At 35.9% G+C, this 25931-nt stretch overlaps 2 protein-coding genes and 1 pseudogene across 3 annotated transcripts; 2 read left to right on the top strand and 1 right to left on the bottom strand.

Moving 5' to 3' along the window:
- Positions 1–1184: 1184 nt before the first annotated feature.
- Positions 1185–7274, bottom strand: LOC125205750 (putative disease resistance protein RGA1). The gene is made up of 3 exons (XM_048104852.2): positions 7166–7274; positions 5746–5815; positions 1185–4466 (listed from the first exon to the last, which is right to left on the bottom strand). The coding sequence occupies exon 3, from the start codon at positions 4425–4427 to the stop codon at positions 1272–1274; it is 3156 nt and encodes a 1051-aa protein (XP_047960809.2). The 5' UTR covers positions 4428–4466; positions 5746–5815; positions 7166–7274; the 3' UTR covers positions 1185–1271.
- Positions 7275–19407: 12133 nt separating this feature from the next.
- Positions 19408–22938, top strand: LOC148923921 (uncharacterized). Its single transcript, XM_089060781.1, has 3 exons — positions 19408–21659; positions 21731–22054; positions 22140–22938. The coding sequence occupies exons 1-3, from the start codon at positions 19408–19410 to the stop codon at positions 22936–22938; spliced, it is 3375 nt and encodes a 1124-aa protein (XP_088916907.1).
- A 290-nt stretch (positions 22939–23228) lies between these two features.
- On the top strand, positions 23229–24337 carry LOC148923920 (uncharacterized; annotated as a pseudogene). The gene is made up of 2 exons (XR_016132558.1): positions 23229–23921; positions 24127–24337. The product of XR_016132558.1 is annotated as an uncharacterized LOC148923920 (transcript).
- The last annotated feature ends 1594 nt before the right edge of the window (positions 24338–25931 follow it).

Here is a 25931-nt window from a genome sequence, read left to right as displayed (position 1 = left end):
CCTGAATAATTTAATACTCCATATATAAAAATATGTTATGATAAATAAATTTTCATCTTTGGTCCATAAATAAAGCCCAATTTTCGAACGGGGTGTACAACAGCAACACACTATTCCGGGCCGTATTTTAATAGGGGCGTTTGGGCTGATTATTGGGCCTTTTATGAGTGATTTTATATTAAAATATTAGGTGAGTTCCAATTTTTTTTAAAAATTATATTTATAATATTAATTCTAACAGTAAGATTAATTTCCAAATATTTTAATAAGTGGTACCTAATAATTAAATATACGCACATAAAATAACAATCTGGTTAATCTATTAAATTTTAAGTTAGCTTTATACAAAGTACGAATCTATTAAATTTTAAGTTAGCTTTATATAAAGTACGGACTAATAGAATCAAATTTGATTGGCTTACAATTTTTTGACTCAAACCATAAATACTCGGTATTTCGAACTAGCCAACTAGCTAATCCGGTTAAAAAGAGTGTATATTAATATTAATATGTATATTTGTTTTATTCCTAATAGTTCTTCGTTTATAATACATGCATATACTAAAATCGAAAATATTAATTATTTCTCAAATATAAACTTAAACCAATTAATTACTAGTCAAATTTTAAAACTAAATAATTACGATATTTGACTGATTCTTGCCGAGTGATTTAATATTGTATAGAAATAATTTATGTTTTTTAATATATTTGTAGTAATTTAAAATTAAAATGGAACATAGATCTATTTCGACAAAATTTTAAAGTAAATTTTACAATCAAGAATTATTTTATGAAACACTATTGATTAAAGAGATTAAACATTAATTATAAAATTAATTGTGTGGTCATGGTTAATGCTATGCGAGTCGGTGCCGTATCGCAAAGTCAGCTCTTAGCGTTTACTGAAGTTGTTAGTTAATTTCTATATTTAAGCAATCATGTTTCACTCCATGTATTCGAAGTTTGAGAAAGAAGATGTCGAGTTTTGAGTCGCCGACCAGTTTGAGTAGCTCTAATAGTATATTATTTCTACTATTGAAAAAAGCCAAATGATTATGCCATTAAAAAACAAAACTTAAACCTTGGAAAACACAGAACGATCCCTTAAGGCCGGATCTCATTAAAACCTCTATGGCAAAAAACCCTGAGGAAAAAACACCATAAAAAATAAAAAGTATCCATCTAATAAAAGCAGAAAATAATTATAACAATCTCAAATTCAATCTAAAAAAAAGTAAAACAATCAGGTAGAGATAGATTGCTTAGTTCTACTGCTGGCGAAGTACAAGTTGGGGATTATGATGGGATATGGATCTCCAAGCTGAACCTTCCTTGTCCTCTCCGTATGTTTTTACTAGCTCTGATGAACCTCTGATATCCAACACCCGCAAAGACGAAGAGACTTTATGCAGGAGGCGATGCGGCAGCTTCTTCAAACTTCCACACATGTATATACTTAACTCATTAAGGCATGGCATGATGGAGATGGCTGCAGATACTTCTTCTTCCTCCGTTATGTCCTCCCACTCTTCCCATTTGGAGCAGAAATCAAATTCCAGTTCCTTGAGTTTAGGAAATGCAACAACTTCACTACAACATGAATTTTCTATTCCTAAAAACTCCCTTCCAACCACCGTCAATTGCTCTGCTTCTGTAATGCAAAGAGTTTCCAAGAAAGGTAGTTTCCCCATAGCCGGCAATGAAGACACCTCACTCGAATTCAAAAGAACAATCTGTTTTATAAAGTTGAGGGGTGATGACATCAAATGCGGAAGCTTGGAGCCCTCATATGCAACGATTATTAATACTTCCAACTTGTGATGGGACGCCAGAGCTTCAAGTAGCTCCATCCACATTGATGATGATGATGACTGCTCTGTCTCATTCATCTCACTCTTGAATAATATACCGAGAGATTCGAGATTAAGGACTGTATCTAGTTGTGCTTGTCGAGCTTCCTCTACCAATTCCACCATTTCACTCACACTACTCAAGTAGATATGCAGCTCTAGAAATTCAGTAAAACAAAGGTATAATTTTTTCAGAATTCCCAACTTGTTGTATTGACTTCCTACTTTGAGCTCCCTCAGTCCCAGTGTATGAAGATTACTCAACTCACCTAATCCTTCTGGCAAATAGTCGATATCAGTGTTTGCAATATTCAAGATTTGCAATTCAATCAATTTACACATGCTCTCTGGTAACTCCTTTAATTCTTCATTCCCACTTAATTCAAGTTCTCTTAACTGCACCAAATTCCCAATTTGTTGCGGAATCACTTCTAGAGAGCACTTTTCTAAGAAAAGAGATTGCAATTCAACCAATTTACACATGCTCTCCGGTAATTCTTTTAATTCTTCATTCCAACTTAAGTCAAGTCGTCTTAACTGCACCAAATTCCCAATTTGTTGCGGAATCACTTCTAGAGAGCAACTTTCTAAGGAAAGAGATCGCAATTCAACCAATTTACACACGCTCTCCGGTAATTCCTTCAATTCTTTATTCGAACTTAAGTCAAGTCGCCTTAACTGATCCAAATTCCCAATTTCTCTGGGAATATCTGTTAGCTTGCAATATGATAAGAGAAGAGTTTGCAAGAAATAAAGCCTACATATGATTTCAAGGCCATCCTTTGACAATATAGTCCCACTACAATCCAACCATCTCAAGTGAATCAACATTTCCATTCCCCTTGGAAGAGGAATGTCAATTCTTAACACCCTAAGACTTTTCATGCAATCACAAACATGAAAACTTCCGTCACTTTCATCAACAGGAAGTTTGTAGTCCCACAATAGACTACGATATTCTTGGACATGAGAAACCAATGACGAATCACAAACTTGACAACTTTTCTCTCTCTCATCATCCTTCCTAAGAAATAGAGCAAAATCATGAATTATATCATGCATTTTACACCATTCTATCTCCTCCCCCGACTCACTTTTCTCAATGTCTTGAATCAAACAATGCATTGCTAAATTCTCCAAGTACTCTCTCCCTCCGAGTTCCACTGCACCGTTTCCACTATCAGAGCCTAGATAACCTTGCGCCATCCACTCTTCTATCAGAGTCTCCGCATGAATTCGGTGATCTTTAGGATAGACGGCACAATATGAAAAACAACGTTTAAGAGCCGGGGATAATTCATTGTAGCTTAAAACCAAATGAGGAAAAAGATCTACTTTTGCATTCTTCAGTTCCCATATTTCACTCTTCTCCACGCCTTTCCACCTTTCCAAGTTCTTGTCATGCAAATATCTTCCCAAAACAATTGCAGCAAGAGGCAATCCATTGCACTTGCTAGCTATTTTCTTGCCAAAAACCTCAAACTTTCTACACTCCTCATCACTCTTTCCTGGAAGAGATGTGTCACGCAATAATGACCAACATTCTTCTTCATTCAGCTTATTTGGGTGATACATGTCGTCGTCTAAGGTACTGAACATCTTAGCTACCGTTTCCTTTCTTGTTGTCACCAGAATTTTACTACTTGATGCACCACATTGGAGAACGATTTTCAAAGGCTCCCACTTGTTGTTGTCCTCTGTCCAAACATCATCCAGCACAAGAAGAAACTTTTTTCCTGAAATGGATGCTTTTAGCTTTCCTAATACCAGTGCCAATTGGTTGGAATTTGGAGGAATCGTTTCTTTTTCCACTTCGTTAACAATTCCTATTGCAATCGCAGCGACATCAAATGGATCAGAAACACAAATCCATATTCTTGATTCAAAACAATCTTTCACTCGTTTATCATTATAAACAAGGTTGGCAAGAGTTGTTTTGCCAAGTCCCCCGGTTCCAACAATAGACAAAATTTGGATATCACCACCATTAAGCATTAGTTTGCTCACTATGTCTTCTTTTTTCCTATGTATATCCACCCCATGAACTTTCGTCAAGTCAACAAAAGGTGTCGATTGCACTCGCCAAGGTGTGGGCACTGAATCAGCTGTAGGGGGAGAGATGTCAAATTTGAATTCATTTTTCTCTTTGTTAATCTGTTCAAGCATAGCTTTCACATTTTCTATTTTCTTGGCAATATCACGACGAACAGAGATTTCCTTGAAAGATAAACAAGAAGATCTGATGAAGGAGCACCATATCTTTTGCTTAGGCTCAGGCTCAGGCTCAGCCGAACCTTCCATCTTATCTTTGAGAAGAGAATAGCTCCATTCGTCCAAAATATCTTCCATCTCATAGGCCGTAGCTTCGAGCTTCTTCAACCAACTTTTGACACTTTCATCTTTCACTCCTCTCTTTTCTGCATCATCCAACACCGTTTGGATCGTCTGGAGCTTCTTGGAAAGATAACGAAGTTCGTCCTTCACGCCTCTCACCAAATTGACTTCATATCGAATCTTATCTTCTAACATAGTTGCAACTCTCCCCACCACTTCTGAAACAATAGTATCCGCCATTTGTGTTTTTTTCCTTTAATTTTCTCCTCTTGGTTTATCCTGGAAATTAATTAAGTGGTTGGATTTAGAAAAGTATGTGGGACAAACATTCAGATCTTTTCGTGTTTTAATTAATATAATAGAATTCCTATGTTTTCTTAAAGCAAATATTCCTTCTGTCCTTTATAATTTGTCACCATTTGATTCGACACTGGTTTTAAGAAATATAATAGAATGTTTTATAATAAAATGTGAGTGGAAATGAGTTTGGAATGTGGGGTCTAATAATGGTAAAAGTGTAAGGCGACGAATTTTTAGGGACATATGAAAATGGAAATAAGTGACAAATTTTCAAGGATATAACAAATTCGGTAATGCAACCTTTTCTCAATGGTCGGACAGTTATGTTACGAACAAAACCGAATAAATGAATGAATCGATGGAGAAGATTCCGGGTGCAGCTTATAGAGAAGATTAACATTTTGAACAAAAATCTCCACCGGCTTTGTAAAATATTGGAGACAAAGAGGCATGAATATCATCGTTCAAGAATGATTGCCAAGAAGATTGAGGAGAAATTGAGATGAAGTTGAACCAAGTTGCAAGAATTTGTATGAGAAGTTTTTGGGGAAAAGGAGTCAAATCAAGAAACTTCAAGAACCACAAGGAAATGACGAAGAAGACGCAAGAATGCAAGTGGTAGAGCTGAAGAAGATTCTCCGATGATAACAATTTGGTTAGATGGAGAAGCGTCAGCTTCATTTCTGTATATCACGACGACAGTGGTGGCCGTAATTCATAGATTCAAGAGTTGAGATATTAGAAATGGGGCACTCGTCCTCTTAAAAGGCCTCATAAGAGGATTGTTATCCACACTTATATAGATGAGACATCGATAACAAAGAAATTGAAATAGAGCAAGAGTTGGATCGTAGAGATGATTTAGGTGAAGCACAGAGTCCTCACATGACGATCATGCAAGAAATGACACAAGTGAAGAATACGTGAAAATATTTTGAAACCAGTACTGGCTAGTTGGTGATTTCGGGCTTAGCCCAAAATCACCATCAACGGTTCCAAACCAGTGTTGGGTCTGGCTGGACCATTCGTTTTGGTTCAGCAATGTATCTCTACCATCTATCAAACCGTACCTAATATCAAACTGTCCTCTATTTTGGAGTCATCTGATCTAAAATAACTTAGTAGTACTACTAAAATGTATGTTCTGACTATGTTTTGTCTTATCTACGTTCTCAATCAAACTGTCCCTAAATATCAAACTAAACAACAACAAGCAAATTGAGAACAATGAAAGATTGAAAATGATAGCGCGACTGACCTGCACAGCTACTACGGTTGTGCGACGGCAAACGGGCGGTAGCCTCACGTTCCGTTTTGGGGGTGCCTTTCTTAGGAATAATCGTTGCGTTAGGCAAAACTAATTTAAAAGCAGAGCAATAGTAACAGAGATAAAGTTTGAGGTTTGTGGAATGGATAGGAAATTGATAACAGGGTGCAACCAACCAACCAACTAATCGACATTAATTAATTAATTAGAGCATCATTAGACATTAATTATATATTATATTCGCCAAAATCAAAGTCAATCACATGCCCACATGTTCAATTATCACGCTTTCATGCACCCGGAATATATTTGTAAACAAAACATACTCCTAATCACGTGCAGATGTAATCAAATGTAAACTCTATATATTGTACAAACTCTAAATTAGGATCTGAACTATTAGATTTCAAGATTTGATGTCAACGGATGACAAATAACGTCAATAGAAAATTTCAACATAACCTCAACATTTTCAACCGATTGACATTGTGTTGATATTTTATGTTGACGATCATATGTTGACATCAAATCTTAAAATCTAATAATCCAGATCATAGTTTGGGATTTGTAGTAATGCAATTGCATTTTATCAGTACCCTTATACTACCTCCGTCCCCCAAAATTTGCTACACTTTGACCCGACACGGGTTTTAAGAAATGTAATGGAAAGTGAATTGAAAAAGTTGGTAGGATGTGGGTCCTACTTTTAAAGTATTAGTTTTATAATAAAATGTGAGTATGAATGAGTTAGTGGAATATGGGGTCCACTACCAAAAATGGTAAAAGTGAAGTGTATCAAATTTTCAGGGACGGACCGAAATGGTAATATGTATCAAATTTTCAGGGACAGAGGTAGTACATTGTATCTGTTATGTAATGATATGACTAATATTGTTTCATATATTTGGTTCATATCAATAAATGTATAGAGGATAATTAAACTTAAACGTTGTGTAGTAAAAAGACATTGGTCTATGGGGTACATGGGACATTTGAAGTCCAAAAAGAAGTAAATTACTAAGAATTGTGAATTAAATAGGTACCTAGAACGAAATAGTACAATAGTTTGAGTAGTAAATAGTTGGTGTTTCTGGTTATGGATGGTAAATCAATGGTTTGAAGCTAGGGTTGACCGGTCCGATTCAAGATTGAACCATTGGTTTCAGTTTAGCCAAGCATCACTATTATCATATAATTATGACTATCATTGAATGAATTAACACTAATTTCTATACAAAACAACAACAATAATAATAATAATAATAAGCAATTGAATAACCAAAATTCTTGCACCTATACTAATATGGTTATAATAAGGCTCTAAATATAAATCATTAATATTAGCACAAGATTATTTGAAATTCAGTAAAAATAAAATTAAGAATAAAGACTGAAAAGAGCAATGAGATACCTTCACGGCTGGTAAGTGGCAGCTACTATGGTTGTGTGGCGGCCGACGGTGACGACGAGCAGGAGGCGCTGCGGCAGACGACGACGTACGTTTTGAAGTTGCTTTTTTTAGGTAAAATTTTTGCGTTAGGCAAATTTAGAGATTAAGTCTAAGAGCTGATTAAATAGGGACTCTGCCATCTACATGAATTTTTTTAATACAGTGGCAGCTGGGAAACAACTCAAACATTAATAAACTAGAGCATCATTATACATTAATTATACCTATATTGATCAAGTAACCTAAATCAAATTCAACCACATGCCCACATGTTTCATTTGTCAACGCTTTCACCATTAATTAGCAGAGTATGCCTAGTGCACATATAAATTTCATTTGATAAATTTAATATACATAGAATTTAATTATATGGTTAATAGTCAATTAAATCATGAAGTTTGATCAAATTCTGATCCGTTCTATTCAATTTTAAATTTAAATAGTACACAATTTCAATATTTCTCAGTTGTTCTATCTGTGTACAAAATATTTTCTCTAAATGATATTCAAAATGGCATGGCTCATGAAAATAAGTGATTTCTCTTTTCTTTTCTTATTTTGTTAAAAAAAATATCGTTTTGAACATCATTAAATGACAATATCGATAATTTGTGGAGCATATTAAAGGGACAATTGCAAAAATTAAAACTTTGTTATTTAATACCCTTCTATCCCATTAAAAATGAAACATTTTTCCTTTTTAGATTGTCCTATTAAAAATAAAATGAATACTACACTCACAACACAACACTACATAAAATCTCGTGCCGAAAAGTAAATATTTTATTTTAAATGAGAGGGATGAAGTATTAACCTTTTAAATTTAATACTATGAATCGAAATTTGACTAAAGATTTAATTTACTATTATCCTTTAGTTATACTCCTATTATATTGAACAACTATGGAAAAAATCAAATTCAACCACTTGCCCACATGTTTCAATTGTCAACGCTTCATCATTAATTACTAAAGTATGCCTAGTGCACGTATAAATATCACTAAATAAATTTTAATTTTATTCTAGGAATATATAATACTCCATTCAATTTGACGTAAATTTATTCTCATCTTTTTTGCTAGAGTGATATTTTTGAAGGCTAACAAAATCTCTAGTGGCCCAATTGTTCGCCAGGAAAAACCATACCACAAATTGAAATTAAGAGAAAGAGATTGTCCATTTTCATTCTAGTATTTAGTAATTACTGTAGTTGGTATTGTTTCGTTTATACTGTTGTTTCTAAATTTCCAAATTTAATTAAATTAATAGAGTCAAAACTAATTCGAAATAGTAATAATAGAGTTTGAGGGTTAGGTGTAATGAAGAGTGCTCGACTCTTTGGTACCAAGTCGTCACCATTAATTAATTAGTTATTAGAGCATCATTTGACATTAATTATATTTTACATATACTCATTTCTGTATTGAACATTAATAGGTCTATAGTTGAGAACGTTTATAACGTGCTAACAACCAATTCATCAACATTAATTAACTAGAGCATGACACTAATCATAGTACTATATATTATATTAATTTGGTGCTCCAAAATCAAAGTTAATCACATGCTAACATGTAAGTGGGGAGAGGGTTCATATGAGAGCCTAACAAACTTGCTATAATGTATTCTAATCAATCTACATTTTTTTTCTAAAATCAAAGTTAATAGATTGTCTGGCCAATCTATCATACCAAAAATTGATTTTAGTTTCGATCAACGCCAAAATTGATGGTTTCATGGTCTTATTGCAATTGAAATTGTGTGGGCTTAATAACAGGGCCCATAAACTTGAGCTGTTTTTGCTCTCTCTCATTAAATAAGATTTGCATATATAATATTGATTGGGCTTCCTAAGATAGCCCATTTCTGAGATTAGGTCCAAAAAGAAGCCTTATTAAAGCTTTGTTTGCTCAAATAAATGTTTGGTAATATATCAAAGCACATTTTCCAGTTTTGACACCTTACAACACACTAACATGGCTATGAAAGAGGCATGCTTCAATGCTTGGTTACATATTTATTGTGACTCTATAACAATCCCTTTAATAAAAGAATGAGTCAATCCATGAAACTATCTAAAAGGAATGTATGTAGCCTATGGTTCAAAGACAGATTAGCCCCATGTACATAGAAGAAACATGAAAGTATCATATATAGCTTTAACGAATGATCATTACTAATTATGTTTATATAGTCAAAAGAATGGTGTGCATTGATGAAAATTAGCTTTACAAGTTTATATATTAGAAACAAGGGTGATCCATCTTAAAAGATATAAGTTTAAATCAGCTTTACAAGGGACTCGACTTCTTTTGAAGGTTCAATACTGATACTTTATTACCAACTTAGTCTAACATAATCAATGGAGCTAAAACCTTAAATCTAGAAGCATCTAGGCAAAGCAAATATGATGCCCTAAAAGAAAGGAACAAGTAAGTACCTGGGCTTCACAACGTACTACGGCCATCACCCGGTCATTAAATTCTTCAATATTTAGCGGGGGAAATAAAAAAATGCCTGCGAGCATAGAGCTGTGCCCAACCAATAGAACACACCATCAAAATCCCAAAAATAATTCATCATTTGGATATGGAAACATCATGAATTAGAAAGTGATACTGTTGGATATTTGTTGATGGACTATTATTTGGGTTGTGATTATTTGTTAAGCCCAGATGTTATAAATTGGGCTGAGCCCAATGACTTAACCCCTCTCACCAGATGCTGCCACGTGTCCTCTCTTTGGATGATTGTTTCCTGACCGTTGGATGCAGGGTTGAGAGTGTTATGTTTTGCTGGCTTTGTTGAGCCGTTTCATATCTCATATCTCTCTCTCTCTCTCTCTTCTGTGTGACTGTGACCTTCTTTCTCTTCTCTCATCTCCTCTCCGGTGTACTTCTGGCCATCTCTTGTTGATCTTTCTCGGTTCTTTGAGAGTAAGATCGTGTGTGAGTGCTGGTGTGAAGCAATCTCTTCGATTGCTTAGTTCTGGAGAAGTTCTAGGGTTTGCGAGTGGAGGTTTTGTCCGGTGGATCTTGATCTGGTGTGAGGGGTTTTCACGGTGGAGGTATTGGTGGTCTGAGGGTTAACTCTATCCAATCCATTGGTGCTCCCTTGGATCTAAGTTCTGGAAGAATAGATCTGTGTTTGTGCGGCGGGTTCTGAGCCAAGTTCCTCTGATATCTTGTTCTTACTCTTTGGTGTTTTAGTTGATATCTTGTGTTTAGATCCGAGAGGATCTCTCTTAGTTGTATTGACTTGTTCCTTGAGTGTGCAGGTACTTTTGAGTGCGATTGAAGCTGGAGCAATAGCTTCAAGATCTTGTAATAGTTAGAACTAGATTCAAGAAATCTTAGTTTGTATTACTTGTTAAAATCAGCCGCGTGGGTGAGAGTTTGGCTGAGCTCTCTTGTACAAGAACAAAGAGGTCTCAGTAATTAGTGAATCTAGACTAATCTGATCCCTACAGTAGTATCAGAGCCACGGGGGGATTAGTCTAGCACGCCGAGTCGCTTAAGGAGGTGGGCAAGTGGAATCCTCCTTCGAGTGAGGGTTCGCTCTGGTAAATTGGCTTTATCTCCTGTTCCTTTTTCTTTTCTGTTTAGTGCCACCATAGGCTTGGGCTCTTGTTTTCTGGTAGACAGTCTCTGGCAAAGACTTAGGTCTCTCTGTGCTTTCTGTTGTTTTTTCTGTGTTGCTTCCGCTGGTTCTTGTGCTTTGTGATCTTGTGATCTCATTTTACTTGACCACCAAGCACTTATTCTGCCCAAGTGACCCCCTGCGCCCTCCACAAGTGAGTGATTGCGAGCTGGGATAGCCTTGGCCAGTGTTGCTCGTGACAGTCAAGGATTTGAGGTCCTTTCTGTTGTGTGAGAAAGCTCTGTTCCTGTCCTTGTGTTTGTTGTTGTATGTCCCTGTGTGTTCAGGTGTGTAAGTTTGTGTGTTTCTGCCTTGCCTCCTGTGTTCTTGCAAAAATTGTTGCAAAAATGTCTCAGCCTGTTGGTTTGGTTCCTTATAATGGTAAAAATGATTTTGCTATTTGGAAACAGAAAATGAAGTGTATTTTGATTCAACAAAAAGTGTTCAAGGTTGTTGATGGTTCTTTGCCTGAGGATATTGATCAGGATAGAAAAGATGAAATGAATGAGTTGGCTAGGGCCACTATTGTGCTAAACTTGTCTGATTCTGTGATAAGAAAGGTTGATCATGTTGAATCTACTTCTGAAATGTGGAAATTACTTGATACTCTGTTTACTGAAACTTCTATGTCCTCAAGGATGTATTTGCTTGAAAAGTTGTTTAAGTTTAAGCTTGACCTTGCTAAGGATATAGATGATAATGTAGATAGGTTTCAGAAGCTTGTTCAAGACATTAAGAGATCTGGTGACACCACAATAGATGCTTATACCAGCATAGCCCTAATGAATGTCATTCCTGACTCCTATAGTGATGTTAAGGCTGCCATTAAGTATGGCAGAGACTCTGCACCTCTAGACCTCATTGTAAGCTCCCTAAAATCTAAGGAACTTGAACTTAGGGAAAGAGCTGTTGATAAGAATGCCTATAACAAGGTCCTAAATGTTAGAGGTAGGTCTAAATCTAGAGGGGGAATTGAATCAGGAAGTGGCTCTAACTCAGGTAACAATGGCAAAAAGAAGTATAGATCTAGGTCTAGAAGTAAGGATCCTAAGACCTATAGAAGGTGTTTTAACTGTGGGGATGTTGGGCACTATAAGAAGGAGTGCACTAAACCTAAAAAGAATAAATTCCAGAATAATAATTCCCACATTGAACCCCTTGTAAATGTTGCTACCTATGATAACATGAATGACTCTGTGTTCATGGTGCATGATTTGCCCTTTGTGAATGCTTCTCCTTCATGCCCCTTTACCACTAATGATTGGTTATGTGACTCTGGGTGTACCTATCATGTAAGTCCTTTCAAGGAAGTGTTTTTCTGAGCTAAAACCTGTGACTAAAACCTTTGTGTCAATGGCTGATGACAAGAAATGTGAAATTCTTGGTATTGGCACTGTGTGTTTGAAGTTTGAAAATGGTTATGTGCTTAATTTGAAGGATGTAAGATATGTTCCAGATCTGTGTTATAACCTGATGTCTTGCCCTGCTCTTGAGAATGAGGGTATGGGGGGAAAATGGGGGGGAAGGCTGCATGAAAATCTGCAAAGGATCTATGTGCTTGTTCAAAGCTAACAAAAAGTGTGGTTTATATGTCTGTACTGCTGTGCCTCTTTCATGTGAAAAAGCTTATGCAAATGTTGTTAAAAATGATAGAACCATGTTGTGGCACAATAGGCTTGGTCACATGAGTGCTAAAGGTCTGAGTATTCTGAAAAAGCATGCCATCTTGTCTGATAATGATGTCCCAAGTGAGTTGCCCTTCTGTGATTCTTGTGTGCTGGGTAAACAGCACAGGGTTTCCTTCCCTTCTCCTGCACCTGTTAATGTGAGTAAATGCATTCTGGAATACTTGCATATGGATGTTTGGGGTCCAGCCTCTGTGTCTTCTCACTCTGGATGTGTTTATTTCTTATCTGTGATTGATGACTTCTCAAGAAAAGTTTGGTGTTTTTTGATGAAACACAAGTCTGATGTTTTTGAAAAGCTTAAAACTTGGAAAATCTTGATAGAAACTCAAACTGGTAAGAAAATTAAGGCTATTAGAACTGATAATGGTCTGGAGTTTTGCAATAATCAGATGGATGACTTATGTGATGCTTTTGGAATTAAAAGACATAAAACTGTGCCATATACTCCCCAGCAAAATGGGGTTGCTGAAAGAATGAACAGGACTCTTCTTGAAAAAGTGAGATGCATGCTATCTAAGTCTGGTTTGTCTAAAAATTTTTGGGGTGAAGCTTTGTTAACTGCCACTTACTTGGTGAATAGGTCTCCTTCTGTGCCTTTGGTTGGTCAGTGTCCTGAATATGTGTTCTATGGAAAACCTCTTAATTTTTCCCACCTTAGGGTCTTTGGCTGCTCTGCGTTTGTGCATCACAAGTCTGATAAACTTGAGCCTAGGTCTAGGAAAGGTGTTTTCTTAGGGTACCCTGAGGGTGTTAAAGGTTATAGGGTCTGGCTTAGGGATGAACCTGGGTTTAAGGTCATCATAAGCAGAGATGTGGTCTTCAATGAAGATGAATTCCCCTGCTTAAGATTGACAAACACCCCAGATCCCAAAGATGTGGACAATGAGCCTCTTAGTGAGGTGGAGTCCACAGACTCACTCACTGCTGTGGAGCCTCTCAATGATGCTCCAAGTGAGGTGGAGCAGCCCTTCTGGAACACCTATCCAGCCTATATGCCTGATGACACACCCAATGAAGGACAACCAAATGATGATCAAAATGTTATGCATGATAGTCCTGCTAGAAATTTTCCTCCTTCCCCTGTCCAAAATGTGATTAATAGCCCTGCTGGTATTCAAAATGCTATTGAAGTCCCTAACTTATAGGATTATGTGCTTGCTAGAGATAGAGCTAGAAGAACTAATGTTAAGAAACCTGTTAAGTTTGATGGCTTTGTTGGTTTAGTTGCTCTTATAAACCTAGCTTTCAATGTTCATGAGTCTGATGGGGATGAACCCCAAACCTACAAGCAAGCTACTAAATCTAAATTTTGGAGTCAGTGGCATACAGCCATGATGGAGGAAATGCACTCTTTAAAAATTAACCTTACTTGGATTCTTGTACCTTTGCCTCCTGGTGCTTCTATAGTTGATTGCAGGTGGCTTTATAAACTGAAAAATGAAGTGGAGGGCCTTAGGTACAAGGCCAGACTTGTGGCAAAAGGATTTACTCAACAAGAGGGGGTAGATTATACTGAGATTTTTGCTCCTGTTGTTAAATTTACCACTGTGAGATTAATGCTTGCCTTATGTGCTCATTTCAATTGGGAATTAAAACAAATGGATGTTAAGACTGCCTTCTTGCATGGTGACTTAGATAAACCTATTTACATGAGACAGCCTGAAGGTTTTGTTGATCCTAAGTTCCCTAATCATGTGTGTTTGTTAAAAAAGGCCCTGTATGGTTTGAAGCAATCCCCTAGGCAGTGGAATATCAAGTTTAATAATTGCATGCATAAGTTAGGCTTTGCAAGGAGTACCTTTGATGCCTGCTTGTATATTAAAAACCTTGATACTGTTCCTGTGTTTCTGTTGCTATATGTGGATGATATGCTCATTATGGGTCCTTGCTTGAAAACTATTAAGGTTGTGCAATCTTCTCTGAGTGATAATTTTGACATGAAAGACTTAGGAGATGCTCAGAAAATTCTTGGCATATGCATTGATAGAGATAGGAAGAATCATTCTCTTATTTTGCATCAGGAGCCTTATGTGAATAAAGTGTTGAAGAAATTTAACATGTTTGATGCCAAACCTGCCTCTGTTCCCCTTGCTGCTCATTTTATGTTGAGTAAAGATTTGTGCCCTAAGTCTCAGTTTGATATTGAGGCCATGAAGAAAGTTCCTTATGCTAATGCTATTGGATCAGTGATGTACTTGATGGTTAGTACTAGGCCTGACATTGCATATGCTGTGTCTTGCCTTAGTAGATACATGGCTAATCTTGGTTCTGTTCATTGGGAGGCTTTGAAGTGGCTTCTGAGATATCTTAAACACACTGCCAAGTATGGGTTGTGCTACTCTAAATGTGATGATGGTGTTTTACTAACTGGTTTTGTGGATTCCAACTATGCTAATGACAGAGATAAGAGGAAGTCAACTACCTCCTATGTGTTCACTGTTTGCAGGTCATGTGTTAGCTGGAAATCACAGCTGCAGCATATTGTGGCTTTGTCTACTACTGAGTCAGAATATATTGCTATCACTGAGGCAATGAAAGAAGCTGTTTGGTTAAAGGGAGTTCTCTCTGAACTTAAGTTTGTGAATGAATCTCCTACTGTGTTTTCTGATTCTCAATCTGCTATTCAGTTATGTAAAAATCCTGTTTTCCATGATAGAACAAAGCATATTGATGTAAGGTTTCATTACATGGGATATTGTAGAAAAGGGTGAAGTGTTTCTTCTTAAAGTGCATACTGATAAAAACCCAGCTGACATGGGAACTAAGCCCTTACCTTTAGCAAAACTTCTTTTCTGCATTAAATTTTTGCACTTTGACCTAGGATAGGTTGCATGTCCCGGGGGAAAGACCTCAGCCACCTTATCTGCTGTGGTAAGGGTGGTAGGTGGCTGGAGGCATGAAGTCCTTTAGACTAATGGGTGTCAGCCCCTCTGGTGTCTAAAGGCAACCTGGTAGCTCCCAAGATGCTTGTGGACTTAGTCCTCTGGTGCTGAGGGATCTGCCTTGTAGGCTATGATGAGAATGCCTTAGCCCACAACACTTGATTGGTTTCCCAGAATAAAAGTCCAAGGTGGAGTATGTTGGATATTTGTTGATGGACTATTATTTGGGCTGTGATTATTTGTTAAGCCCAGATGTTATAAATTGGCCTGAGCCCAATGACTTAACCCCTCTCACCAGATGCTGCCACGTGTCCTCTCTTTGGATGATTGTTTCGTGACCGTTGGATGCAGGGTTGAGAGTGTTATGTTTTGCTGGCTTTGTTGAGCCGTTTCATATCTCATATCTCTCTCTCTCTTCTGTGTGACTGTGACCTTCTCTCTCTTCTCTCCTCTCCTCTCCGGTGTACTTCCGGCCATCTCTTGTTGATCTTTCTCGGTTCTTTGAGAGTAAGATCGTGTGTGAGTGCTGGTGTGAAGCAATCTCTTTGATTGCTTAGTTCTGGAGAAGTTCTAGGGTTTGCGAGTGTAGGTTTTGTCCGGTGGATCTTGATCTGGTGTGAGGGGTTTTCACGGTGGAGGTATTGGTGGTCTGAGGGTTAACTCTATCCAATCCATTGGTGCTCCCTTGGATCTAAGTTCTGGAAGAATAGATCTATGTTTGTGCGGCGGGTTCTGAGCCAAGTTCCACTGATATCTTGTTCTTACTCTTTGGTGTTTTAGTTGATATCTTGTGTTTAGATCCGAGAGGATCTCTCTTAGTTGTATTGACTTGTTCCTTGAGTGTGCAGGTACTTTTGAGTGCGATTGAAGCTGGAGCAATAGCTTCAAGATCTTCTAATAGTTAGAACTAGATTCAAGAAATCTTAGTTTGTATTACTTGTTAAAATCAGCCGCGTGGGTGAGAGTTTGGCTGAGCTCTCTTGTACAAGAACAAAGAGGTCTCGGTAATTAGTGAATCTAGACTAATCTGATCCCTACAGATACAATGCAAGCACAAGGATTAGAAATTAAACATGACGATAGCATGGAAGGATTTCAAATAACCTCAAATATGTCCATCAAAATCATCTAAAGAATAAATATATCTATCAAGGCGGAATGTGAAAGATATTGCTCCATGCACTACAAAAATTTCGCGATTTAGCAACGGAATTTAGCAGCGGACTCTGATCTGACACTACTAGTAGCGGACTTTGTAGCGGAACGTCCGTCGCCATCGTTAGTAGCGGATTTAGTAGCGGATTTTCATTAATATTTGGCGGCATAACAGCGCGCCACATTTAGTAACGGATACGGTGGCGGATCAGTGCCTGCTAGTAATTAGTAGCAGATAAATCCGTTACTAATAATTATTTATTTATTAATTAAAAGATTTAATGAATATAGCAACGGATTTGCATCCGCTAGAAAAGAGTAGCAGACATATCCGCTGCTATTATTATTTTGTATTGAAAAAATCAAAATTTTGAAATTAAATAAATTTAGCAACGGATTCCTATCCGTTAGTATGTTACAGCAGGGAAAATATCCGCTACTATTCTGCTGCTAGAATAATACCACTTAATTTAAAATTTAATTGAATTATTTATGAATTAGTTTTGTTACTCGCTCCGTCCATGAAATATTGTCAAAGTTTGAATCAGCACAAATTTTAAGAAATATGTAGAAAAGTGAGTTGAAATGGGTTAGCAGAATGTGGGTCTCGTACATATATATTAGTTTTATAATAGAATGTGGTGCAAAGAGTTAGTGGAAAGTGGAGTCCATGTACAAAAATGAAAAAAAAAAACAAAGCAAAATGGACAACTTTTCACGGACGGACCGAAATAGCAAAACTGGACAACATTTCACGGATGGAGGGATTATTAATTAAAAGCAATCCAAAAGTAGTTACTTCGGAAATTTATAATTAACAAAATTTCACGATTTCGAGTTTGATCCAAAATAAGTATACAATTTTTAGTCAGAATAATTATTTTTTCTTGAATTTGAAGATATTCAATTTAAAATTTAATACTTTCTTAAATTATTACGGAATGATTAGCATAATTTATTTAAAGTTAATTCGTATTTATAAATCTATTTTCAATGGAGAATGTTGAAAAAATTTGATTATGTATGTACAATTTGTGTAAGTTGATTGTTATCCAAATAAAGATAAATGTACATAAAATGTACACGTACATAATACCCCTAAGTTTTAAATTTATTGAATTATATATGAATTATTTTTGTTATTAGTTAATATTAGTAATACAAAAGAAGTGACATAGGAAATTCATAACAAATTTTCATATAATTTTGAGTTTGATCTTAAATAAATATTTTCCCTTCGTTCTGCGGTAGTAAAGTCATTTCATTTTGTCACCGATATTAAGAAAGAGATATCAAAATATATTAAATGAAGAGATAATAAAGTGGAGTAGTAAAGAGAGAAAAATAAAGAGAACATTAATAAAGTAAGAGAAAGAGGAAAAGATGTTGATTTTTATTAAAAAGGGAAACGATTTTACTATGGTGGAACATATTAGCTATTAAAATAGAAAGATGACTCAACTATTATGGAGCATGGAGCGGAGGGAGTACAATTTTTAAATAAAATAATCTTAAATTTGTAGATATTTAAGATAAAATTTACTAATATTTTCCATAAACTTTGTATGCGAATAATACCCTTAAATTATCAATTTAATTGAATTATTTATAATATTAGTTTTGTTAATAGAATAGCAATAGAAAGAAGTGATATAAGGAAATTTATAACAAATTTTCCCACGATCAAATCCAAAACAAATATACAATTCTTAATTAAAATAATATTTTAATTAGTTTTATGTCATTTAATTGTCTGACGTGTTTTGCTTAAGCTACAAATAAAATTATATCTCCAACGTGATATATAAGATTGATATAAATCAATTATTTTAATGGAAAGAGTATTAATTATTCTAATATAATTCACTCATCACACGTACACCACATAGAACAGACTGTAACCCTTCCTCCTACGCCGTCGACTCCACTGCTTCTCACGACGCAACTGCAGCGTCCTCAAAGCCGCCGCCGCCGCCGCCTCCTCCTCCTCGTCGTATTCCGCCCATCCCTGCTTCTCCTCTCACGGTTTTTTTCTCCCCCACTCTCTATCTCTATCTCTATCTACCCACAGTGCTCATCTAAATTTTGCATATTCAATTACTTGCTTGTGATTGTGGTGTTCCCTCATGTTTTGAATAAGGCCAAAGAGAAGCACCAATTTTAGAATGTATGGCAAAAGGGTTATAAGTTATGTTCGATCAATACTATTATGGAATTTATGTTTAATTCGCACTTTTGCTTAATTAGGATTATTGTTTGTTACTGATTTCGGTTTTTGGTTACTAGAAAGATGTTTTTGGTAATATTTAGAAAGTCATCCGAAGAGTACATTATGGATTAAAACTTGAGTACATTATGAGATAGTTGAATTCTAAACTGTGCAGTGTTGCAATCTGCCTCTTCAATCTTCTAAGTTGTTTTGGGACATTTTAGAACTGCACCAGATTGAGAGAAGAGTTTATCACAAAGGTTAGCATCTTTATCTTTTGTGTTTATGTTTTTTTGTACCATGATGAAAATAGTGGTAATGGTACTGAGTAAATTGTTTATAGAAACATGCTTTAGGGTGTAGATGGTGGTTAGGCTTGGGGTGAAGCCTTGTCGGCTTCACCGACCCAATTTGTTGTGAAGTGAGGTGATTTTGTGGCTTTGAAGTGAGGTGATTTCGTGGCCTTGATGTTACATTCTGATTTAATGTGTTTGACTGTTGATCGTTTCTATTTTAAGCTTGATAAATTATGTGTTTGAATGCTAATTAGTTAAGAGTTTGTACAACATGCCTACCTTATTGACTAGGAATTAATATGATGCTCTGAATTACTGATCAGGAAATATAATAATGACTTCAAATCGAGAGTGGATGTATAGGCGGTACCATCCCGACTTTGGTTTTAATCCTGATTTTTTAGAAGGGCTTGAAAGTTTCATTACATTTGCAAGGAGTAAACCAGCTTATATGGATAATGACAAAATTAAGTGCCCGTGTAGAAAGTGCGATAATAAGCTATATAGATCGACAGATGATGTTCGATTTCACATTTCTAAGTTTGGTTTTGTAAAGAATTACCACATATGGAGGTTCCAAGGTGAAACATCAAGCCAATCAACTAGAAATTCTTGTATGGAAATAAATGATGAAGCACCAAGCACATATCATACGATGGTTTTAGATGCTGCCGGTCCTCAGTTTAACAATGAGAACATGGATGAGCCACCGCATCCTGATGCGCAGAAACTTTATGATATGCTAAATGCTGCTGATAATGAGTTGTGGCCTGGTTGCAAGAAACATTCACAGTTGTCATATGTGGTTCGACTAATGAGTTTGAAAGCAGAGTTTCATTGGCCTGAGAAATGTTATGATCGAGTCACAGAACTGATCAAAGAAGGGTTTCCAAGTGATGATGACTTATTGCCAAATAGCTTTTATAGCACAAAAAAATTATTGCGTGGCATAGGATTACCGGTTGAAAAAATTGACTGTTGTCCAAATAATTGTATGATTTTTTGGCGAGACGACAGTTTGTTACACACATGCAGACATTGTGGCGAATCACGCTTTCAAGACCAAAATGTTGGTTCTATAGCGGATAAAAACAAACAGGTGGCTAAAGCAAAGATGTATTATTTTCCTCTGACTCCTCGATTGCAAAGACTATATGCATCCAAAGCCACAGCTGAAGAAATGCGTTGGCATTCTTCATCTACTGATGATGGAGTTATGCGACATCCAGCAGACTCTCCTGCGTGGAAGCACATTAACAATACATTCCCCGAATTTGCTTCAGATTGCCGTAATGTGCGATTAGGACTTTCAACGGATGGGTTTCAACCATTTGGCCAATCAGGGAAACAGTACTCCTCGTGGCCAGTTATCTTAACACCTTACAATCTTCCTCCTTGGCTATGTATGAAGGAACATTTCATGTTCCTCACAGTGTTAGTTCCCGGGCCGCGTAATCCTAAAGATAAGTTGGATGTTTTTCTACAACCATTAATAGATGAACTGAAACAATTGTGGGAAGTGGGTGTGCCTACCTATGATATTTCATTGAAGCAAAATTTTCAAATGCGAGCAATTTTGATGTGGACCATAAGCGATTTTCCAGCATATTCTATGTTGTCTGGATGGAGTACAGCTGGAAGATTAGCTTGTCCTCATTGCATGGAAAACACTGATGCGTTTACTTTAGAGAGAAGTGGTAAACAATCATGGTTTGACAATCATCGAAAATTCTTACCTACTAATCATCCATTTCGAAAGAATAAAAAAGCATTCCGTAAAAACACGATGATCCTAGATGGCCCACCAGAACCAAAGTCAGGAGAAGAAATCTTGAACGAGATAGATACATTAGGTTTGGTAAGAGTGATGGATGACTTCAATGACATGAACAAGATTGTCTCAAGTCGTGCTAGATCTGGATGGAAGAAAAGAAGCATCTTCTGGGATCTCCCTTACTGGAAGGAACTATTGATTCGACATAATTTGGATGTAATGCACGTTGAAAAAAATGTCTTTGATAATGTATTTAATACCGTGCTTAACGTCCAAGGGAAGACTAAGGACACATCAAAGTCGAGAGAAGAGCTCGATAAATATTGTGCCAGACCTGAATTAAAGCGTAACGAGGAGACTGGGAAGTTTCCAAAAGCTTCATACACCCTTGACAACCGTGAAAAGAAAGTCTTGTGTGAATGGGTCAGAGGTCTTCGATTTCCAGACGGATATGTGTCTAATATGGGTAGATGTGTTGATTTGAGGAAGCTAAAGATGTTTGGAATGAAAAGTCATGATTGTCATGTGTTCATGCAACGCATACTACCTGTTGCGTTTCGTGAACTTCTTCCTCAAAATGTTTGGAAGGCTATCACAGAGTTATGTCTATTTTTCAAGGACTTGACGTCTAGAGCAATAAGAATTGAAGATATGGGTAGGCTAAGTGATAACATTCCAATAATTTTGTGCAATCTTGAACGTATTTTCCCACCTAGTTTCTTTGACTCAATGGAGCATCTGCCAGTTCATTTAGCCGATGAAGCTCGTCTTGCTGGGCCAGTTCAGTTTCGATGGATGTATCCATTTGAGAGGTATAAATTGATATTTATATAAACATACAAATATAATATCTTAAAATATTTTTATATAATTTGTCCTATAGGTACCTTAGGAGGTTAAAAAACAATGTCAAGAACAAAGCACGAGTTGAAGGATCCATATGCAATGCTTATTTGGTAGAAGAAGTTTCTACATTTTGTTCATATTATTTCGAGGATCATGTGAAAACAAAGATAAGGAACGAGCCTCGTAATTATGGCGGAGAAAGTAATAGTGTTCTTGAGGGGCCCGATGTTATTTCGGTTTTCAAACATGCGGGACGCCCACTTGGGAAAATGTCAGTTAGATACATGGATACTAGAGAATACAATGCTGCGCATACATACATTCTACTCAATTGTCCTGAGGTCACAACTACATATCTGAAGTGAGTAATATCGTATCTTCCTAATTTTATCTTCAAATGCACAGTAGTAAATATCTAACTCGTATTCTTTTACTTTTTTTGAAAGATTGTTTGAAGATGAAATGATAAGATCAAATCCAAGGCTATCACATTCTGAGTTAGGAAATCTTGTTGACACACAATTTGCTGATTGGTTCAAAAGATTTGTAAGATGTCAGCCACCGAATGATGTGAACAAATATATCCAGGATCTTTCCAAAGGACCTTTGTTAGAGGTTAAAACATATCATGGATATGTTATTAATGGGTATAGATTTCATACACTATCATATCAGTCACGTCGAGCTACTATGAATAGTGGAGTTTGTATAAAGGGTGAAATATTTGGCACTGATGAGATGGATTTTTATGGCCGATTGATTGAGGTTTGTGTGTTAGATTATCCTAGTATGCCAATCAAAAGGACCACATTATTTAAATGTGAATGGTTTGATCCATCAACTTCTGGGACAGTGGTTCATAAGGATTTCAAATTGGTTTCTATAAACCACACGCGTAAGTATAATAAGTATGAGCCATTTGTCTTAGCAAATCAAGCCACCCAAGTGTATTATTGCTCGTATCCTAGCACGAATCAGGTAAAAAAGGATTGGTGGGAAGTGTGTAAGGTGAAAGCAAGGTCTAAGGTTGAACTTCCGAACCCGACAACATCAACAATAGAGCCACCGTTCCAAGAGGATGAAATGCTTGTGCCTTTGTTAGATATGAATCTAGCAATTGGTGATGATACTCCAATACTTCATCCAAATGGTGGGATGATAGATATCAATGATGTTGATGAATACCCTTCGGATGAAGATATAGTATTTTCTGATGATGAAAATATTGATATAGATGATGAGTAATATCATAATGTATGAGATAGATATGATGATTCTAGAGCAGGAGCTGTTGCTGTCAGTTTTTATTTTTTTCACTATATGGATAATTTTTTTCTCTCTTTTTTATTTTACTAGCATTCATTGTGGATTTTGCTAAATGAATGAAATTTATAGTTTAAACTTCCACATAATCCATTGATCTTGTACTTGATTTTTTTTTATCAGCATAAATTTTGATAACAGTAGTATATGTCAAATATATATCCCTTTGATCTTGTTCTTGATATATCTATTTCCTATTTTTTCCGGTGCATATGTATTCGACCAAGCTCTACGAGACTGTGTCGGATCAGATTGATTCCTTGGCAATGCAGTATAACATGACTGAATTTGTCGTTGGGATCAAGCAGTTTGTGATCACGCCGTCAGTAGCACGTCTGTTCTAGGTGGAAGCGCTAAGCTAGTGTTCTTGGTTTGGAGCTCCATTCTCTCCGGTGCTGCAGGGCTGCTCAACTTTGTTTCACAATCCATGGTGTTTTTTTGGGTGTTGTATTATCTGATCACATCGGAGTCTGGTGGAGTTACCGAGCAAGTGATATATATGTTCCCCATCACACCTTCTGCAAGAGACCGGTGTGTTGAAGTGCTGGATAAGGCCATCTCGGGAGTTCTAGCTGTTAGCAACCGTTGAGATTGCCTTCTATCAAGGATGCATGACTTGGCTTATCTTCAGATTATTCTCAATACACTTTTTGTATATGTCAACTGTGATGGCGTTTGTGAGCTGTTTGCTGCCTCTGTTTCCCCATTGGATCTCGACAATACCAGCAACGCTGCAGTTGGTGTTCGAGGGAAGATATTTATTGGCAATCACGTTGTCCATCATTCATCTTGCGCTTGTGGAGTATGGAACTATAGAGATACAGGAGGATATTCCTGGTCATAGTGCTTATCTTACGGGTCTCAGCATCATCGGTGGGATGACATTGTTTGACTCTGCATTGGAGGTAGTTTACTTCTGTCTTTGTCTGCTGTTGTTTGTTACTTATACTTTGATAGACAATTCAACATCACTTTCCATGGTTTCATTAGCTCTGTTAAACTACATCAGATCATGCATCGTTTAGACAATGATTATGGAACATCCTATGTAAGATGATCTTCGACAGATGATCTGTTAAATGATGTTTGCTGTTTGCTTCACTTTAGCAGGGAGCAATAATGGGGCCACTGATCACTACAGTTGTAATAGCTCTGAAAAATTTGTATGTTGAGTTTGTATTGGAAGGACAAAAGGAGGAAAGTAAATAGGAATTGGTGTGGTCTGATCTGTTTGGAATGTTAAATCGGCTCTTTAATGAGTTGGTGTATGGGTTGTGCGCACAACTCTGCTTCTCAATAACCGAAATGTGCGGATACCGCAGGAAATTGTCTTATAAGCATAAAATTTGCTTTTCACTTTTTTTTTCGTTTACTTTTTGTCATAAAAATTTATTGATTTGAGATTATTGTTTATGTAATTGCAGAGATTGTTTTGCTTATATAGTATTTTAAAATTTATTTTCCATTTAAAGAAATATTTTGATCTGATAGATTACCTAGTTTATTTCATAAGTTCATCAATTGCATACGTTAGGAAAAAAAGTTAGTACAAAAATAGTGCGGTTCACCTTCCCAAATTCTCCGATTCTTTTATTCATATTCATATAGCTCAGATTGTTATACTATAGTTTAAACCCATGAAACAAATGTGATTCAAAATTAATTTAGCAGATTCATATATCAAGAATCCAGATTTGAATTTGGTGATTATTTGCATTTGATATACAAATTTTTACAGCATTTGCAAAATAAATATACAATTTTTTGTTAGAATAATTTTTTTTTTAATTTGAAGATATTTAATTTAAAATTTAATATTTTCTTAAATTATTACGGAATGATTAGCATAGTTTATTTTAAGTTAATTCGTATTTATGTAAGTTTATGTAAGTTTATTGTTATCCAAATAAAGATAAACGTACATAAACTGTACACGTACAAAATACCCCTAAATTTTAAATTTAATTGAATTATATATGAATTAATTTAGTTATTACTTAATAGTAGTAATACAAAAGAAGTGACATAGGAAATTCATAACAAATTTTCACATGATTTTGAGTTTTATCTAAAATAAATATTTTCCCGTGGTAGTAAAGTCATTTTTTTTTGTTATGGATATTAAGGAAGAGATATTAAAGTATATTAAATGAAGAGATAATAAAATAGGTAAGAGGGAAAAGTAAAGAGAATATTAATAAAGTAAGAGAATGAATTGAGTAGTAGAGGGAAAAGATGTTGCTTTTTGCTAAAAAGGGAAACGATACTACTAAAATAGAAAAATAACTCAACTATCATGTAACGGAGGGAGTACAATTTTTAAATAAAATAATATATTTTTCTTAAATTTGTAGACATTTAAGTTCAAATTTAATATTTTCCATAATCTATATATGTGTATAATATCTTTAAATTTTAAATTTAATTGAGTTATTTATGATATTAGATTTGTTAATTGAATAGCAATAAAAATAAGTGACGTAAAGAAATTTGTAACAAATATTCACACGATCAAATCCAAAACAAATATACAATTTTTAAATAATTTTTTAATTAGTTTTATGTCATTTAATTAGCTGATGTTTTTGTTTAAGCTGCAAATAAAATTATATTTTATTTCTTTTATTGATTTTGTCAACACGATAGAAGATTGTATAAATCAATTGGAAATTGTGGAACATAATTAGAGTATTAATTAGATACTAATATAATTAACCCAACTCACACCACAACGCAACGCACGACTCTGCCTTCCTCCTAAGTCGCATCAACTCCACTGCCTCTCTCAACGCAACTGCTGGGTCCTCGACGCCGCCGCCGCCTCCTCGACGCCGCCGACGAGGCCTCCTCGTCGTCATCTTCCGCATCCCTGCTTCTCCTCTCACGGTTTTTTCTCCCCCTCTCCCTATCTCTAT

This window comes from Salvia hispanica, chromosome 6 (assembly GCF_029641045.1).
Source record: "Salvia hispanica isolate PSC_SH4W2 chromosome 6, Shi_PSC_v1, whole genome shotgun sequence".
NCBI lineage: Eukaryota > Viridiplantae > Streptophyta > Magnoliopsida > Lamiales > Lamiaceae > Salvia > Salvia hispanica.
The sequence above is the reverse complement of the archived record's forward strand: the minus strand, read 5'-3'. Positions and strand labels throughout refer to the sequence as shown.

What these genes read in the sequence shown, in the direction of transcription:
- LOC125205750 (XM_048104852.2), bottom strand. Translation starts at nt 4,427, where the DNA reads ATGGCGGATACTATTGTTTCAGAAGTGGTGGGGAGAGTTGCAACTATG.
- LOC148923921 (XM_089060781.1), top strand. Translation starts at nt 19,408, where the DNA reads ATGACTTCAAATCGAGAGTGGATGTATAGGCGGTACCATCCCGACTTT. An exon ending in TGGATGTATCCATTTGAGAG is followed by an intron (nt 21,660 to 21,730) that starts GTATAAATTGAT and finishes TTTGTCCTATAG; the next exon opens with GTACCTTAGGAGGTTAAAAA. An exon ending in GTCACAACTACATATCTGAA is followed by an intron (nt 22,055 to 22,139) that starts GTGAGTAATATC and finishes TTTTTTTGAAAG; the next exon opens with ATTGTTTGAAGATGAAATGA.